This window comes from Armigeres subalbatus, chromosome 2 (genome assembly GCF_024139115.2).
Source record: "Armigeres subalbatus isolate Guangzhou_Male chromosome 2, GZ_Asu_2, whole genome shotgun sequence".
Classification (NCBI taxonomy): Eukaryota; Metazoa; Arthropoda; class Insecta; order Diptera; family Culicidae; genus Armigeres; species Armigeres subalbatus.
The window spans coordinates 197,523,258-197,541,294 of NC_085140.1; the positions used below are offsets into that span (position 1 = coordinate 197,523,258).

The 18,037-nt window shown below is 40.6% G+C and overlaps 1 protein-coding gene across 1 annotated transcript; it reads right to left on the reverse strand.

The window, feature by feature from the left end:
- Window positions 1-11,410: 11,410 nt before the first annotated feature.
- LOC134211478 (putative ankyrin repeat protein RF_0381) lies at window positions 11,411-14,327 on the reverse strand. The gene is made up of 2 exons (XM_062688362.1): window positions 12,750-14,327; window positions 11,411-12,695 (listed from the first exon to the last, which is right to left on the reverse strand). The coding sequence occupies exons 1-2, from the start codon at window positions 14,179-14,181 to the stop codon at window positions 11,446-11,448; spliced, it is 2,682 nt and encodes an 893-aa protein (XP_062544346.1). The 5' UTR covers window positions 14,182-14,327; the 3' UTR covers window positions 11,411-11,445.
- Window positions 14,328-18,037: the final 3,710 nt, after the last annotated feature.

An 18,037-nucleotide genomic window follows, 5' to 3' on the forward strand; every position in this document is an offset into this window, starting at 1 on the left:
GTTCTCCTTAAGCGATTCAAGGAGGAGGAAAATGTTGCTGTTTTGATGGTAACAGAAGCAAACGAGAAACACATTCAAGGGTTTATTAAGTCATTAGAACCTAACGGTGTGCTATCGTGGAATTATCTTGGACCGGAGAAAAAGTTTGACTCCATCGTTCAGTTGGCTGCTTTCCGTGGAGCAACTGATATAGTGAAAAGATTGGTCGCTAATGGTGCAGATCTGTCACAGGCTGGGCGGAACCAAATGACTCCACTGATGGAGGCGTGCAGTGCCTTAGAAATGGACATGGTACGTCTACTGTTCGAACACTATGGGGATACATGCGATCCTTTGGCAAAGGATAAGACGGATTACACTGCTTTGATGCATATTATACCTCATTCAAACAGAGAAGGGTTCGACTACGTTCTCAGGAAGTCAATGGCGTACAGAATGCAGCGGTATGGAGACAGTGAAAGTGAGGCTTTTAATAAAGTTTTCCGGTACGAAGGAGGTCCTACGTGGGAATGCGTGACGCTTGTGGAACCATATCTGAAGCTCTACAATTATGATTTCAGTAATCGGTATGGGGATCGAGTAATGCTAATGGATTGCATCGTTCATTGTGCTGACAACAGTTACTACAAGAAGATGATTCGCCAGAAACCAGAACTGTTGGCGCTTGCTGATCGCTATAGCTGCAATGTATTACACTGTTTGATGTGGCGTAATGAGTTGCAGTATGTTCAAGAATTGTATCAAACATTCCCAGATCGCTGTCCGCCATTATTCGAAACTGATGGAGCAGTTTTATGCATGTTCAGTATTTTAGTCGAAGGGCATATTGACGTTCTCATGTTTCTTCTGGAAAACCATCTTCCGTTTATTCAGACAATTACTGACAAAATTATGGACGAGTTTTTCGAGGAAAGAACCTTACCAGACAGTGTTTTTGACGAGCCTTTAGCTACCATGGTGCTGCACTTTCCAGAGCTGGAATCGAGGGTTGAGGAACTTCAAAACAAAGTTTTGAACGCAGAGGTGTATTCTGATGATGAAGAATGATAAAATAAGTGAGTTGGTCCGAGACATGACAAATGAAATATCCAATAATGAAGAAACCGTACAATCCTCATACAATATTCGTATAAGTTATGATATAAGAGAAATACATGACACTGATAAACATTATTGTTTATTTATTTTTTGAAATTTATGCCATCCTGAACGTGAGGTGAAACTCACACCTTCAGAGGAACATTATTAGGGCCATCGTGAGACATCTTCATTCTGGATTCACTTTAGCTTCAACGTGGTCTTAAGTCAGATTAACTGACGATCCGCAGTTATTATGCATTTCATGTTTAGATACGTGCTCAATGTTGCTAATAGGAATTCCGTTTCATTTCCGAATTGCCGTCGTCGTGTCCTACGTAGTGTACTGACACTCACCATATTGTCGGCGTGCACCAAATTAGAATTCAGAAGAAGGGACTTCCGACCCGAACTTTCTTCAAACTAAATGATGCGTTCTTTAGCGCATCTTTTGGCGAATCCAGCGTACTACTTCCAAAGTGTGGTAACTTGTCTGTATCTCGAGAAAAACCCATCATCGGTAGTAAAAGTCTACTAACTTTCTATCAGATATTGTCTATTAAATATTATTGAAAGAAGCAGCTTTTTCCTGAAGTATGTTGTTCTCATGCGACTACATGATGCCAAAGATCGTTTCAATGCAAAGTAAAAGACACTACATGTTCAATGTTTGAAGTGAGTATTTTGTTGAGCGAATGAGGGACCAACTGTTTACTTCGATGACATTTACTTCTAATAGAAATGAATTACATCTGGCTCATAGCCAATACTTAAAAAACTGATCGTTTTTTTATTCGATCTATAGTATTACTAATTCATGGTTTACTATTCTAACATCCCTCTGTTAAACATGGATTTTAATAACTCCTAGGGCTTTAATAGCTTCCAAAAACTTCCGTCCTGTGATCGGTTTAGTGAAGACGTCCACTTATTGTTGATTAGATTCTACGTGTTGCAGTAGAATAGTATTCATCTCGACTTGTTCCCTCACGGAGTGATGTCGCAAGTCTATGTGCTTACTGTGGGGGGAATATTCTATTTATTTCTCTGCCAAGCAAATCGCACTGCGGTTGCCACAGCTTATTTTCACTGATAGTCGAACACCAAACAACTCGTTCCGGAAACCCCGCCATCGCAATGCTTCTTTTGTTGCAGCGGATGTAGTCATATATTCCGCCTCCGTTGTTGATAGCGCAATGGTTTGTTGCTCACGACAGCTCCATGATATCGATCTACCACTTAGCTGAAAAACTTAGCCGGTAAGACGCGCGGCTACAAAGCAAAACCATGCTGAGGGTGGCTGGGTTCGATTCCCGGTGCCGGTCTATGCAATTTTCGGAATGGAAATTGTCTCGACTTCCCTGGGCATAAAAGTATCATCGTGCTAGCCTCCTGATGTACAAATGCAAAATGGTAACTTGGCTTAGAAACCTCGCAGTTAATAACTGTGGAAGTGCTTAATGAACACTAAGCTGCGAGGCGGCTCTGTCCCAGTGTGGGGATGTAATGCCAATAATAATAAGAAGAAGAAGAATTAGTGTTGCTAATCTTCGTAAAAAGCACGAGTGGTGCTCGCATAAAGTGCATAAAGTGCTTGTTTCGAGTTAGTGTTGCAAATTTTCGTATGAGTGTCGGCATTAAGTGCTGAGTGTAATTTAGGAATAAGCATATACATACAGTCGCCTCTACACATCTCGATATTGAAGGGACCATCGAGATAGAGAGATATCGAGATACAGAACATCGAGATATAGAGAGTCGATTGTAATTACGTTTAGTGTAGTAAGACACTGGGCTGCAAAATGGTGGGTTGACATCAAGGAAGGAGCGCCCAACAGAGCTCTGGTCCACACAAGTCCCTATCTCACGCTTCCACGGGTCGTCCGATGACAAAAGACCGCCAGCTAAGGGTTGTGTACTTAGCTGGTAGTGCAGCCTGGGCACTGTTGTCCTTCTGACATCAGCTAGAGTGAGAAGGTACGCCTCGAGCGTCTGTTCACCAGGAGGTGCGGCTCAAACAGCGTCTGCCTGGTTCCCAGCGGCTGATTAACGAAATGCTGTATCGCGTCAGCTATACCTAATCATCGCGATGTAGGTAACGCGACCCCGGTAAGGTAGCTTACTGAAGCCTCTTAAATACCACGAAAAATGGAGATAGAAGAAAAAGAGAACGTTATTTTTGGCAACCGACCCGGCAACGAAATAAGGACTATGATTGGATACTCGGTACCTGGAATGTCAGGACCCTAAATGAACCTGGACGAGTGAACCTTCTGGCTCGTGAACTGCAGAAGGTTGGAGTGAACGTAGCTGCTATTCAAGAAGTCCGATGGCCTAGATCCGGAGAACGTGAATTCCGAGCCGTGAACCCCACGACCAACACTGCATTCAAGTATAACATTTATCACAGCGGCGGTGAAAAGGCAGAGCATGGAGTTGGTTTCGTAGTGATGGGCAAGCAGATGAAGCGAGTGATGCGGTGGAAACCCATTAACGAACGAATCTGTGTGTTGAGGATACGGGACAAATTCTTCAATTACAGCCTAATCAACGTTTACGCACCGACAAACGATAAATCCGACGACGTGAAGGACACGTTTCATGAATGTCTTGGTAAAGCCTATGGAGAGTGCCCAAAGCATGACGTTAAAATTGTTATCGGAGACGCCAACGCTCAGGTCGGTAGAGAGGACTTTTTCCGTCCCATAATCGGTAGGAAGAGCCTTCACTCCGCTACCAATGACAACGGCCTACGGCTAGTAAATTTTGCTGCTGCCAGAGGGATGGCCATCAGTAGCACCTACTTTGCACGAAAGAACATCCGAAAGCACACCTGGAGACACCCAAATGGTGAAACTTGCAACCAGATAGACCGTGTTCTGGTGGATGGGCGCCATTTCTCGGATGTTATCGATGTGCGGACATTCAGAGGTCCAAACATTGACTCTGATCATTAACTCGTTGTCAGTAAAATTCGATCACGGTTGTCAACTGTATCGAACGAAAGATCACAGCGAACGATGCGTTACAATATCCAGCGATTGTCGGCGGAAGGAGTATCGGCTGAGTACCGCCAGAAGCTCGACGAATGGATAAGTGTAATCAACGTTAGCGACAACATCAACGATCTATGGGAGTCGATCCATGGAGCGGTGAGCACAACAGCACGAGAAGTGGTAGGCACTCCACAGAGGCGACCCAGGACGGGTTGGTTCGATGTGGAGTGTCAGAGAGTGACAGACGAGAAGAACGTTACCAGAAGCCGGATGTTGGTGTCGGGTACCCGATCGAATAGAGATCGGTACAAGGAAGCAAGAGCAGCCGAAAAACGAACCCACCGCAGGAAGAAAAAAGAGTACGAAGAACAAGTTATTAGTGAGGCGCAGGAAAAAATGGAGCAGAACGATATGCGGAGGTTTTATGAGTCTGTCAATGGCGTGCGGAGAAAGACAGCGCCATCTCCCGTCATGTGCAACGACCAACAAGGGAATTTGCTAACAGATAAAACTGAAGTGGCTGCCAGGTGGAAGCAACACTTCGAGACTTTGTTGAATGGAGGAAGTGACGGTGCATCGGTGAACAGAATAAATATTAGCGACGATGGAAAAGCTGTGGAGTCACCTACACTAGATGAGGTTAAAAAAGCTGTTAAAGAGCTGAAAAGCAATAAGGCTGCGGGGAAGGACCAGCTCCCGGCTGAACTTCTCAAACATGGCAGTGAGCTGCTTTATGAAGTTCTGCACCATATTATGTCGAAAATATGGGAAAACGAGGAAATGCCTGCTAGCTGGTTGGACGGCCTCATTTGCCCTCTCTTTAAGAAAGGGCACAGACTGGAGTGCGCCAATTACCGAGGAATAACCCTCCTTAATCCGGCGTACAAAATTATGTCCCGTATTCTGTTCAACAGATTGAGACCGCTTGAAGAGTCCTTCGTCGGCGAATACCAAGCAGGTTTTTCTGTGGGCCGATCAACGACGGATCAAATGTTTACCCTGAGACAAATCCTTGATAAATTCCGGGAGTACAACTTGCAGACACATCATCTGTTTATTGATTTCAAGGCGGCGTACGATTAAGTGAAACGGAATGAATTATGGCAAATTATGCTTGAACATGGTTTTCCGGCGAAACTGATACGGCTGATTCGTATAACGTTGGACGGATCGAAATCAAGTGTAAGGGTTGCGGATGAAATATCGACGTCATTTGTTACCTTAGATGGATTAAAGCAGGATGATGCACTCTCGAATCTACTGTTCAATATAGCGCTCGAGGGAGCGATTAGGAGAGCTGGTGTGCAAAGAAGCGGTACCATTATCACAAAATCGCATATGCTCCTGGGATTTGCGGACGATATCGATATTATCAGAATTGATCGCCGTGCCGTGGAAGAGGCTTTTGTGCCTTTTAAGAGGGAGACAGCGAGGATTGGACTCACAATCAATACCAGCAAAACGAAGTACATGGTCGCTGGCAACCAACGTGGGCTCATTAGTGGTGATGGTAGCGAAATGGTGCTGGATGGTGAAAAATTGGAAGTGGTAGTAGAATTTGTGTATCTTGGAACATTGATGACGTGTGATAATGATGTTACCCGCGAGGTGAAAAGGCGTATTGCAGCTGAAAATAGGGCTTATTACGGACTTCGTAACCAGCTTAAGTCCCGTAGTTTGCAAACGAAAACAAAACTCGCGCTGTATACTACTCTGATTCTTCCGGTGGCTTTATACGCCCATGAGACATGGACGTTAAAGAAGGCAGATCGGAGAGCTCTCGGCGTGTTTGAGCGTAAGGTGCTGCGGACAATACTCGGCGGTAAACAGGAGAACGGTATCTGGCGGCGTCGCATGAATCACGAATTGTACCAGGTGTATAAAGGGCTGGATATTATTAAGCTTATACAACACGGCAGACTACGGTGGGCTGGTCACGTTGTTCGTATGCCGGAAGAACGTCAAGCGAAGATAATATTTAGTAGAGAACCCGGAAGAGGCTGCAGGCTTCGTGGAAGGCCGCGTACACGATGGCTTTTTGCAGTTGAAGAGAACCTGAGGGCGCTCAATGTTCAGGGCGACTGGAAGCGATTGGCCCAGGATCGAGTCCAGTGGAGAAGGATACTCCATTCGGCGTAGGTTCATCGAAGAGCTGTAGCCCATCAAGTAAGTAAGTAGTAAGACACAGTCAGTTGTATTCTAACATTAATGACCCAGTAGACTCTTGAAAAACATTAGTTATTTACAATATTTGCAATATTTACCATATAATATGACATGTGGTGTCACTAAGCGTTTGAAAAAAATATCATTTTGCATATACAATAGTTTGCTCTAAGGCTTAATGTTAGGGTGACCATATGGTATCCTAAAGGAGGACATGTCCTCCTTTTTCATTAAAAATCAGATGTCCTCCTTTTGCGCTAAAATGTCCTCCTTTTTGGATATTTAAAGAAAAATAACTTTCTTCTGTAGTAATTCTAGTAACTGCAACAGAGATCCCTTAGGAAATTAATCGTTGCACATATTATGGTGTTTTGCATTCTAATATGGAATATTTTCCTTTAAGTTTTTGAATAAAATCAGATACACGTCGAAGGTAACAGAAGAATAGGTATTGAATTAGATTGGATTGGATTTGAAAATGGATTAGGAAAAATGCAAATGCTTCTCAAAATTTTCTACGAGTAAACATAAACACCCATCGAATTGCCTTTGGTACGTCATCGCACGGTACGTTTCTTGCCTATGCCTATGCCTTTCCTAGAATGGAATAGAAATCTGAACTAATCTGAACAGTTGAGTTTCTTTCGTCTAAATCTGAACAGTTTCAAATTCCAGTTCAGTTAAGAACTTGGTGATACAGTTAACAATATCATTCTCATGTATAAGACGTGTACTTGAATTATGATTCTTAATGTTAATGGCATTGAAGAAACAAATTTCACTGGTCCTGTGTTCCGTCCTAATAGAACCTAATGTTCAGTCAGTTATCTATTGACAAATTTTCAGAATTATATGCGATGAGCTGTTCTTGTTGAAATTCTGTTCACAGTTGATTTCAAAATTAGTTGAAGCTAAAATCTTACCATTACAAGAAATGTGCTGGCAGTTTATAATTGGAAAGTGATATAGACTATAATGTGCTATAATGACAGTTGGGAATATTTCATCTGGAGACGTAATGTTAATAAAGTAGAAGAAGATGTCGTATCTTCCAGCTAAAACAAAGTTGCATGTGCTAGCGAATAATGAGCTGAGCAGAAAGGATACGTTTGCATGCGTTTTGACAGTTTTGCTATGGTAAAACTGTCAAAACGCACGCAAACGTATCCATTGTGTTTATCCCATAAGTGTAAGAGGCGATATAGGTACATGCCTTTATTTGAGTTCATGCAAAGTGTACGTATATGGCCTCCACTTTGTGCACTTATTCGCAATATTATACGATCTCTGGTTTGCTAGGTTACTTGCTGGTTCTCATCTTAAAAACCAAAAATCGATCGATGTTTTTTATGTCCTCCTTTTTAACCAAATGTCCTCCTTTTTTGCTACGATTTGGGTGAATTGTCCTCCTTTGGTAAAATTTTATATGGTCACCCTACTTAATGTACCTTATGCAAATTTCAGGAAGATAACAGTATTTATGAAAGTTAAAATAAACAGGGCCAGTGAAGAATGGAGAAGCTAGAAAAGCTACGCCATTGTCAACAGCATATTTGGAAATCCCAGACATTTAGATTCAGCAACTTACTGATATGTAATTGAAATACAATCTTTGTAAAAATATAGAAAAGAAGTCATCCCAAAACATTTGATTTTGATTCATTTGTTTGATATGTGACCTAGCGAGTATGGTAATGTCAAATATAATTAACGGGCTAATACTTTGGTTCTTATACGCATAGTAGAGTATTATAAAACTACGAAGTTTGTTTTTGTAAAAAAAACATTTCGAATGATTCTTTTTTACCAAAAAAATCCTAAAAAGAGGGGAAATGTGTGGCAGCGAAATAGCACTTGCCATTTACTATACAAATACTGAATTACTTTGAAAACATCGAAGTAGGCTCAATGCGAACCATACCTGACAGTCACATTATTAGCAATCGGGCAATGTGTCGATAGCCACATGCAGTGAGCCATCAAATGGCATAAGGTGTTGGAAGTGCACGTGGCTCCCGCTTGCCTACAGTCAGATTACACTGCACATTCCTGACGGAATTGAATTTTTCAATAGTGAAATGCATTGAATCAATTGTATGAAATCTTAAAGAGTTTACTGATCGATTCATATCAAAATCTCCAGAATCCGTTGAAAAACTTTTACTTCCTGACCACTTTTTGTGACCCAAATTTGAAACTTACCGAAAGACGTAATTCTAAAGACGTGTTTCTGTTTATCCGTTGCTATGGGCAACGTGACTGGGTCGCATCATCATAAATATAATAGCCCTGTTTGTATGTCCAGTGACTAGCCAACCAGACGCAGCACGTGGGGAAACTCTCACAAAAAATAAAATAAAATATTTGACATTTCAATTCTTTTTTACTATCAGATGCAGAAAAGAAAACCAGTTACAACCTTAGACAACCAGACACAGCATTAGATGGAAAAAATCACAGACAACAGGCGTTGAAAATTTTGATTTTTTTAATGAAGAAAAGAATCTTAACACTTGCCACGGGCGCTACTGCGTCCACAAATAAACTAGTAACCTAACGAAATGCAAAACGAGGAGTAGAAGCTGGCCAAATGGAGTACGATGTCGGGAGTTCAAGCGCTATTCCACCGTTGCTTGGAGACCATTGAACCGAATCTCATCTATTAATTTAGATCGAAGTGCTATTATTTGAATTGTATAATTGTATAATAAAGTTGCAGTTTAATGTAATAATTTCCATTCAGTTAAAATTATTTCATGTAACATGTGGTTTATGTTGTTAGGTGTATTATATTTGTTATATTGTTAGCTATTAGTTAGCTTATAATTTTAGGAAGAAATCTGTACGACTTAGTCGAAGATGAAAATCAATTAAATAAATAAATTAAAAACCTAATAAAAATTTCAGCTAATACTGAAAACAACTGAACGTGCACCGTGCACCATGTTTACGGTACTCGTAACTGAGTGGCGATACCGGCGTTTCTATCTGTGTGTTAAACCTGCTACTCTATGTTTTGAGTAGTAAATGTATGGGAAAATCAGGTATTTTGCAAATTTATGGACAATTGTGGTGTTTTAGAAGAAAGTAGTGAGAAGGAATGAAGTATGAGGTGAAAAGATTATCTCCTGCACTTAGTTTGCACTAATTATTAGTACTATCGTGAAGAAATTTTAATTTTACTACCATTAAAAAATGCAATTGTTTTGACTGCTACTTTATTCAACAGTGGATGCAATTTCCATTGGCACTGTTGAAATAAATATTTACGCAAATGTTTTACGACTGAGGGATAAAATGCCTGTCGACTATAAGCCCACAGCTATGGAAGCCACAAATTAATCACGATAATCACAACATGTCGATTTTTTTTTATAATTAATGTTTGGATCAGTCTATTTCATATATGGAAATGTGAGTCAGAAGTGGGTTTGTATTGGTTGTGAATTGCAGCACACAGTAGTCTAGAGAAGTCGATGTTTACTTTATTATACTGAACGTCTGTAATATTGCACTGCTCTGTGTTACTCTAGTCTAGGCAATGCACCGACATTATCGTGCCGATATCAAATTCATGTGCAATCAGGAAAACTTCAAACGTTATTCTAAATGCTCAGTCGTTCGGGTGCTATCAAACAATCAGGATGAGTACAGCTTACTTCCCAGTGCTTCGCAAGAAATACGAACCGGAATACTACGCAACTTACCCGTTGCACTTTTCCGCCGCAGAAGGAAGCTTGGAACTGGTCCATGAAGCGATTCGTACCGGTGGAGAAGGTCTAATCTACCGGCCGGTGCGGGAGGGCGACACTCCGCTTCACGTGGCGATCTACAATCGGCGGTGGGATGTTGCGGAAGCTTTGATGGACATTTTCGAACAGGATTACGGCAAGGTGAAAAACTTTATAGCCCAGAAAGGTATTACGACGGAGAAGGCGGCATCTTGGTTGAAAAATCCGATCGCGATTGCATGCACGGAGGAAGAGTGCCAGAAAGTGAAGATCTTGGAAACCGGAGTGGATGCAGAGAAAGTGGAACTGGTCCTGTTGAAGCGTTTCAAGGAAGATGACAGCGTTGCGGCTATAGCAGTGACCGAAGCAAACGAGAAATGTGTTCAAGGATTGATCAAGTCGTTGGAACCGAACGGAGTATTGGCGTGGAACCATACCGGAGTGGAAAAGAAGTACGATACCTATATTCAGTTGGCTGCATTTCGTGGTGCGACTGATGTAGTAAGGAAGTTGATTGCCAACGGAGTGGATCTGGCAGAGACTGGACGAAACGGCATGACTGCATTGATGGAGGCTTGTAGTATGTTGCAAATGGATTTGGTTCGTATGCTGTTCGAGGAGTATGGAGATAGTTGTGGTCCCTCGGTAAGGGATAAAATCGGCTATACGGCCTTACTGCACATTATACCACACTCAAACAAGTTTGCGTTTGACTACGTGCTTAGGAAAAGTATGGAGCACCGAATGAAGCAGTATGGAGAAAATGATTGTGAGGCTTTCAACCAAGTTTTCCGTTATGAAGGAGGGCCGTCGTGGGAATGTTTGTCCATTTGGAGTATTTTGTCGGGGAGGTTCAGGTGTACGGTTGTGGAACCTTACTTGCAACAGTACAGTTATGATCTAAGTTTTCGGTATGGTGATCGAATTATGTTGATGGAGGTGATTATACGTGATGCGGCCAAAGACTACTACCAGTCTGAAATTCGTCAGAAACCGGAATTATTGGCACTTACTGATCGTGACGGTTGCAACGTATTGCATTGTTTGATGTGGTCCAACGAATTAGAGTTTGTGAAAGAGCTGTATCAAACTTTTCCAGATCGTTGCCCTTCCTTGTTTGAATGTGCTGGAGCAGTTATTTGCGTCGTTAGCGTACTAATTGAGGAACATAATGACATACTTTTCTTCCTGTTGGAAACTCATCTAACATTCTTACAATCGATTGCTGAGAAAATAATGGATAATTTGTTTGATGAGGACATCCTTCCGGAAAGAATTTTTGGCGAACCATTGGATATCATGGTGCTGCATTTCCCCGAATTAGAAACCAGGGTGGAGGAACTACACAAAAAGTTCCTTGAAGAAGGGATGAGTTCAGATGACGAAGTTATGTACGACGAAGAATACGATCGAGGACTGTCATACAGAATGCTAGGCTTTTAATTTGTATATATGTGTAAAAAAATATTTATTATTCATTCTAAGAAATTTAAAATTTGTGAAATATATGGTGCTGCTACCTTGAATGGCTTCTTTGATTCATGATTCATACACGAACAGATTGCTCCATTTTCTAATAGAATTCCTACCAGTTTGAAATCACCATTTCTGAAGGCATAATGCATGGCTGTGTCTCCTTTGTTGTCAATATGATCAAGATTCAATCCACGTTCAATTAATGTTCGTGCCAACCGCACATTGAATTCTTCCCGTGCGGAATGACTGTGCTTGCTGCTTGTCCAAACCATCAGTACATTTTGTCCGCTCTGGTTTTGCAAATTAACATCTAACCGTTTGTCCAACAAATTAAATACAAGTTCTTCTCTAGGAAACTCGTAACCTCCTAGTAATTCCAATAGCCCCACCCTTTCGTAATCATCTCGAGCGCCAAAATTCAAATCCATTTGCAAAAGTTGCTCAATGCAGTAAACATTCATCTGGTAGCAGGCTTCCACGAATAACTTCGATGCTTGATCTTGTGACCGCTCCAACTCAGCTTCGAACATCTCTCGAGTTTTGTCCGGATTCTTTTCCAAGACTGGCTTCAGCACGGCATCAAAAATATCTCGTTCGAATCGCAGCAAATAGGCCAAGTAGGACTCGCCCTTATCGTTGAAGTTTGCAAAAGTCTTAGATGATTGAAGCATGATCGAACATAGGTGACTGTTCAAATGACGTAGGTGACGATGCAGTGCTGTACTTCCTTCATAATCTCGCAGCTCTGGGTCTAAGGGGGCGAATCCCTCGGATTCAATACCTTCTACGAGGAACTTGAATGTATCTTCATCGTACGTATAGAATAGTGCCGTTGCTTTTTCGTTAGTCCTCTCGTCTAATTTGGCACCTAGCTTCAATAACGCCACAATTAGATCCTTCTTGCAATCTACGAAGCTTGGACAGATAACATGGAGTAAAGTTGAACCGATTTCGTCTTTCAGGTTGACCAACGACGATCCTTTCGGGTGTTTGCCAATAAGCAGGTGCAACATTTCTACACTTTGAACATGATGAATAGCATGACGACCGCTCAAGTCTAAATAATCTAAATTTATTTTAGCATCGATGAGTTGTTTAACCAGTTCTAATTGATTATCGAGAAGAGCTTGTGTTAGGAAGGTATTTCCGTGAAATCTGTTGTAGCTTTCTAGGGTTTTGCCGGACCTCCTTATGCGATCGTGAGTCGAACTAAAGTCCTGCAACAGCTGTTCATACGTGTCAAAGAATTCTGGAAATGGAATTGTTAAAAACGAACAAACAAATAAGTTTCACTGTGGCTTACCTTTTGTTACAGGATATGAGACTTCGTGCATCTTTGATTGTCTTTCCGAAATACACTGACCCAAGTCTGGTACAAAATCCAATAGTATTGGAAACACAACGTCATTATTTGGCATTGGATAATCTTGAATAACTTGCTCTCGTATCTCAGTCCAATTCTCTTGGAAGAACTGATCATGATTACTTAATACAAACTTCAACATTTCGGTGAATCCTTGCTGCATGACAGAACTTAAAGTCCTAAAGGCGCCTTTGGTCTCGAAAAGCTTGTTCACCCCTGGATGATCTTTATACAGCTCTTCAACCAGTTTTATTTCGTTTGCACAAATAAGTGCATGTAATGCCGTAAATTCATCTGCTGAACTAACTTTCAGTAGCTCAATGTTGTCACGGATAGCTTTTGAGTAGAATTTCTTTGCTTTTTTATAGGATATCATGTCAATCAGCGCTGTAACCTCCTTCCACTGATATTTCAAATCGTACTTGTATTGCTCAAGTACAGCTTCGATCGACTTGTCCCAGAAAGCAGCGTCCAACTGGTTCCAAATTCCGCAGTACGGCCACTCGATGTTTTCCAGTTTGAATAGTGCATTAAAAGCAGATGATGGAGTTTCCTTGAATTTTTGCACCCTATATTCTACCATTTTTTCCACTACGAATTCGAAACTATCACTATTCTTTCGATCCAATATGTAATGCAAGCCATGCTGAGCATTCTCATCTAAAGCAGTCGGATCGAAACGATGCATGTATTTCGACAGAATCAATTCAATCACTTTATGCTGGGAAGCTTCGCAAGCTGCGTGGAATGGTGTTCTCTTGCCTGGACCGGCCAAATCAAGATTTGCTCCCTCCTCCAGTAGCAGTTCGAAAATTTCAAGATTTCCGTAATAAGCGGCAAGCATCAGTAGAGATTCACATTTTCCTGCCGGTCCAGTACTGTCCCATGACATGATTCCGTTTGGAATGATACTTTCGATCAGATTGAACAGTTCGATGCGATCCACTTCAGCTGGATCGATCATCGTGAACAAGGTTTCTCCTATTGGACGTTTCATCATAATAAGAATATGTTTTTCCGATTGTCTTATTGGAACGGTACAGGTTTCCAATTGGTGCACCTTCCGCGTTTGCTCATCTTCTTGAGCAATAAAAACTCCACGATTCTGCAATGTTTGATCCGTCAAACGAATTCCGAATTGCTTCCTGGCCAGCTCAAAATGTCGCCTGAACTCTTCGAACAGCACCCTGGCCGCTTCGGTTTGTTTTTCGGCGATGGCAACGTGCAGCGGTGTCTCGCCATCCTGAATGGGCTGGAAGCAGTTGTGTCCCCTGGAAATCAGCTCACCGATTGTTTTGGTATCGCCTCGGAGGGCAGCGTAGTGCAACGGGTAAGGCTCCAAGTCGGCAGGAAAGTATCGTTTGCGGTGCATTTTGTAGGTCACTTCGTGGGGGTACTGATTCGGGGCGAATTTCAATTTGATGTTTTATCATTTTTCAGCCGGAGAGATAGCGAAAAGCACCAAAAATTCACGCGACTATACTTGTAAGCAAAATTTCGGGAAGATGATTCATAGTGCAATACATAGAGGAAAAATACGCATTACCAATACAAGGGAAGGTATATTGAATAACAACGTGATAAATGTGTGTAGGTATATCAATACGCAAGAACACACTACTACTGGACATTATGGGATAATTCGAGTGTGTGGCTTTTCACTTTCCGATAGGGTTAACGAATAGGGAAGGGTTCAACAGATTGATAGTTACGGCAGTATACTTTAAGAAAATCTATTGATAATAACCCGAGTAGACGAAAAAAAGCTTAATAATATCAAATGTTAATAAGATAACAAATTTTTTTTTTATTGTCTTTATTAATGAGGTTTTCGGCAGTAGATAACAAAATGAGATATGGACATGATTGATATAAGAGATAAAAGATCAGGCAACAATATCAACAATTTGCACAGAAATATCATTTAAATATAAAGTTATGCTATTTTTAAAAAGTGATCAATATCATTTACCATTAGTTTGTTCTTATCCATAGCACATATTGATATTTAAGTGATATTTCGGTGCACATTTTTGTCGTCGTTTGTCGTTTGTATATTGCATTCGATTTATAATTTCTTTTGAATAGGCTGACCAAATCATTTCGGTGAAAAACCGGGACAAATGCGCTTGAAAAACGGGACATGTAGAAAAACCTTGTTACAAAATTTAAAAGCTGTGGAAATTTAAAAAAATATGGGCTTAACTTTCATTTTCCATATAAGAAATTAGAAATATTTTAAAGTGAATCATTCACCACCATAACATTTTATTGTATTAAGTTAGTTTTGGAAAAATACTAAAATTCAAATATTTCACTTTTCAAAGGCGAAAGCACAAAGGAACGGAAAATTATGCATCTTTCAATATTAAAAAAACGTAAAATTTTGATTTTTTTATCTACTCTTAGATATGCATTAAGGATTTTATTATTAACCTATTTCAAAAACTTTTCCAATTCTGAACAATTGAAAATAACAAACAATAGTCAAAGAATCCTGCTTAAGGCCGGTTTTTGGGAAAATCCCCTTTCATTAATAATAGTGGGGAAAAATCTGTGGATATAAATAACAAGAATCTAAACAAGGAAAGAACTTCAATAAAAATGTAATTGTAATGATTTCCATGAATATGGTTGGCGCATGAGAGTAAATGTCAAATCTAATCACAATCACAGTCCTTTTTGTTCGAAATTGATTTAAATGACGTTAAAAGCAGCCTCAAACCTTGGGAATCTTGTCCATTGATTTTGTTCTCATGTGTTCCAAAAAAAGCAAGACTTATGCAATTTCGCCCGAAAAGAAAAAAAAATCCTGGCCAATTTATGGTCTGGTTTACATCTCTGACTCACAGAGATTTCTGCAGGATTGTACTTTAAATCGGGCCGAATTTCTAATTTTTCATAACGGAATATCATAATAAATCCTGATCACACACATAAAAGCGAAATTTGCAGACAAGCTCCTGGTGTGTAAACTAGCGTAGCCTGAATTATTTAGAAATATTCAGAATTATTCAGAAAGACTTTGAATAATTCTTATTGTTTCGAAAAGAACCAAATGATTGAAAAATATGTGGTAGAGCAGATTAAAAAAAGGAATTTCCCACTTCGGAAGATTCAAAAAGAATAATTGAAAATGAATTTAATCTGAAAATTATAATGTCTGTCCCTGCGTTTTGACGTTGAGGCGTGACCTGATTTTAAGAAAATAGGGGAACGGTTCGGTACTTCATCCTATAGCTCCTATTTCTATCCCATTAAACACAAAGCAATGACAAAGAATTTGGTTTGTTTCTAATTTTTTGATTTTTTTTTTCACTAGTAAGCACGCGTGTTAGCAAAAAGAAGCATTGAGATTGGTTCTGTATTTCTTTGTTTTGCGATGAGGTGAATATATGTTCAGTGAGATGAAAAACGGAACAGTTCCCTTACTTGCTTACCAAGTTACCAAGTTTTTATGGGTTTCGTTCACTTTTTTTGTTAAGAGATGAGCCAACCGAGGGCTGCAAGTCTCTCCAATAAAGATACAAAAAATCACTTCCCATGTTTTTGATTTCAGATTCCTGCTTTAAAGAATAAATTTGTTTAAAAAATATTTTGGAGGTCCTTGGAAGAATCAATAAAAAACGGGACAAATTGAGGATTTTTCAGATTACGACGGGACAGCACAAGTAGGTCTAAAAAACGGGACTGTCCCGTTAAATACGGTACGTATGGTCAGCCTACTTTTGAAAGATTCACAGCAATACACGGGTAGATATCCGTCCCTCGAAATGAGGAAATGATTAATGATCTCGTGAATCCATCGTGTTTTCATGTTATTTATTTATTTGATAAATTTTTCATCTGACTCATTTGTGGTCTTAATGAACATTTAAAATTTTGACAAGGAATAACAAAGAAACCCGACCATTAGATAGTAACAGATTTATAACAGAACTTGTTATTCTGTTACGGCAGTTTTTTATAACAGCGATTGTTATAAAACATGTACCATTAGTAGTTAAAATAACAAAAATTGTAACAAAATCTTTTCTAGTTTTAACAAAAATATTTCCAAATATGTTATCAATTGAACAAAAATATAACTCGATATGTTACCTAAAAAGTTGTGAAAATAGCTTCTACTATAACAAATTATGTTATTGAAAAGATTATGATTATCCATAATGTAGGCAATTAACTTTGTCCAGCTGGTTCAACTTTGAATGAAGGTTCAAGTTATATTGAAGGTGGTACCTTCGTATTTTTCCAATTCCTATCTACCAGGGCTGCAAAGTGGTGGGTTGACATCAAGGAAGGAGCGCCCAACAGAGCTCTGGTTCCCACAAGTTCCTATATCACCCTTCCACGGGTCGTCCGATGACAAAAGACCGCCAGCTAAGAGCTGTGTACATAGCTGTGCAGTCTGGACACTGTTGTCCTTCTGACATCAGCTAGAGTGAGAAGGTACGCCTCGAGCGTCTGTTCACCAGGAGGTGCGGCTCAAACAGCGTCTGCCTGGTATCCAGCGGCTGATCAACGAAATGCTGTGTCGCGTCAGCTATACCTAATGGAGCAGCCCCACCAGCGCGATGTAGGTAACGCGACCCCGGTAAGGTAAGGCCTTTCAAATACCATGAACCGGCAACGAAATAAGGACTATGATTGGAAACTCCATGCCAAGACCCTGAATGAACCTGGACAAGTGAGCCTTCTGGCTCGTGAACTGCAGAAGGTTGGAGTGAACGTGGCCACTATTCAAAAAGTCCGATGGCCTAGATCCGGAGAACGTGAATTCCGAGCCGTGGACCCCACGACCAACACTGCATTCAAATACAACTTCTATCACATCGGCGGCGGAAAAGCAGAGCATGGAGTTGGTTTCGTTTCGGTGGAAATCCATTAGCGAACGAATTTGTGTGTTGATGATACGAGGCAAATTCTTCAATTACAGCCTAATCAACGTTTACGCACCGACAAACGATAAATCGACGACGTGAAGGACACGTTTTATGAATGTCTTGATAAAGCCGCTACCAATGACAAAGGCCTACGGCTAGTAAATTTCGCTGTTGCCAGAGGGATGGCCATCGCGTTAGCATAGGCGTGAGCGTTCTCAATAGTCCCCCCCTGATATATTGCTTAATTGCGGGCCGGGGGTACGGACTGGCGAAAGGGTTTTGGTTTTAGTGGGTCGGGTAAGAGTTACATGACATACCCATCCCCACACTACCTGAATTACCTCC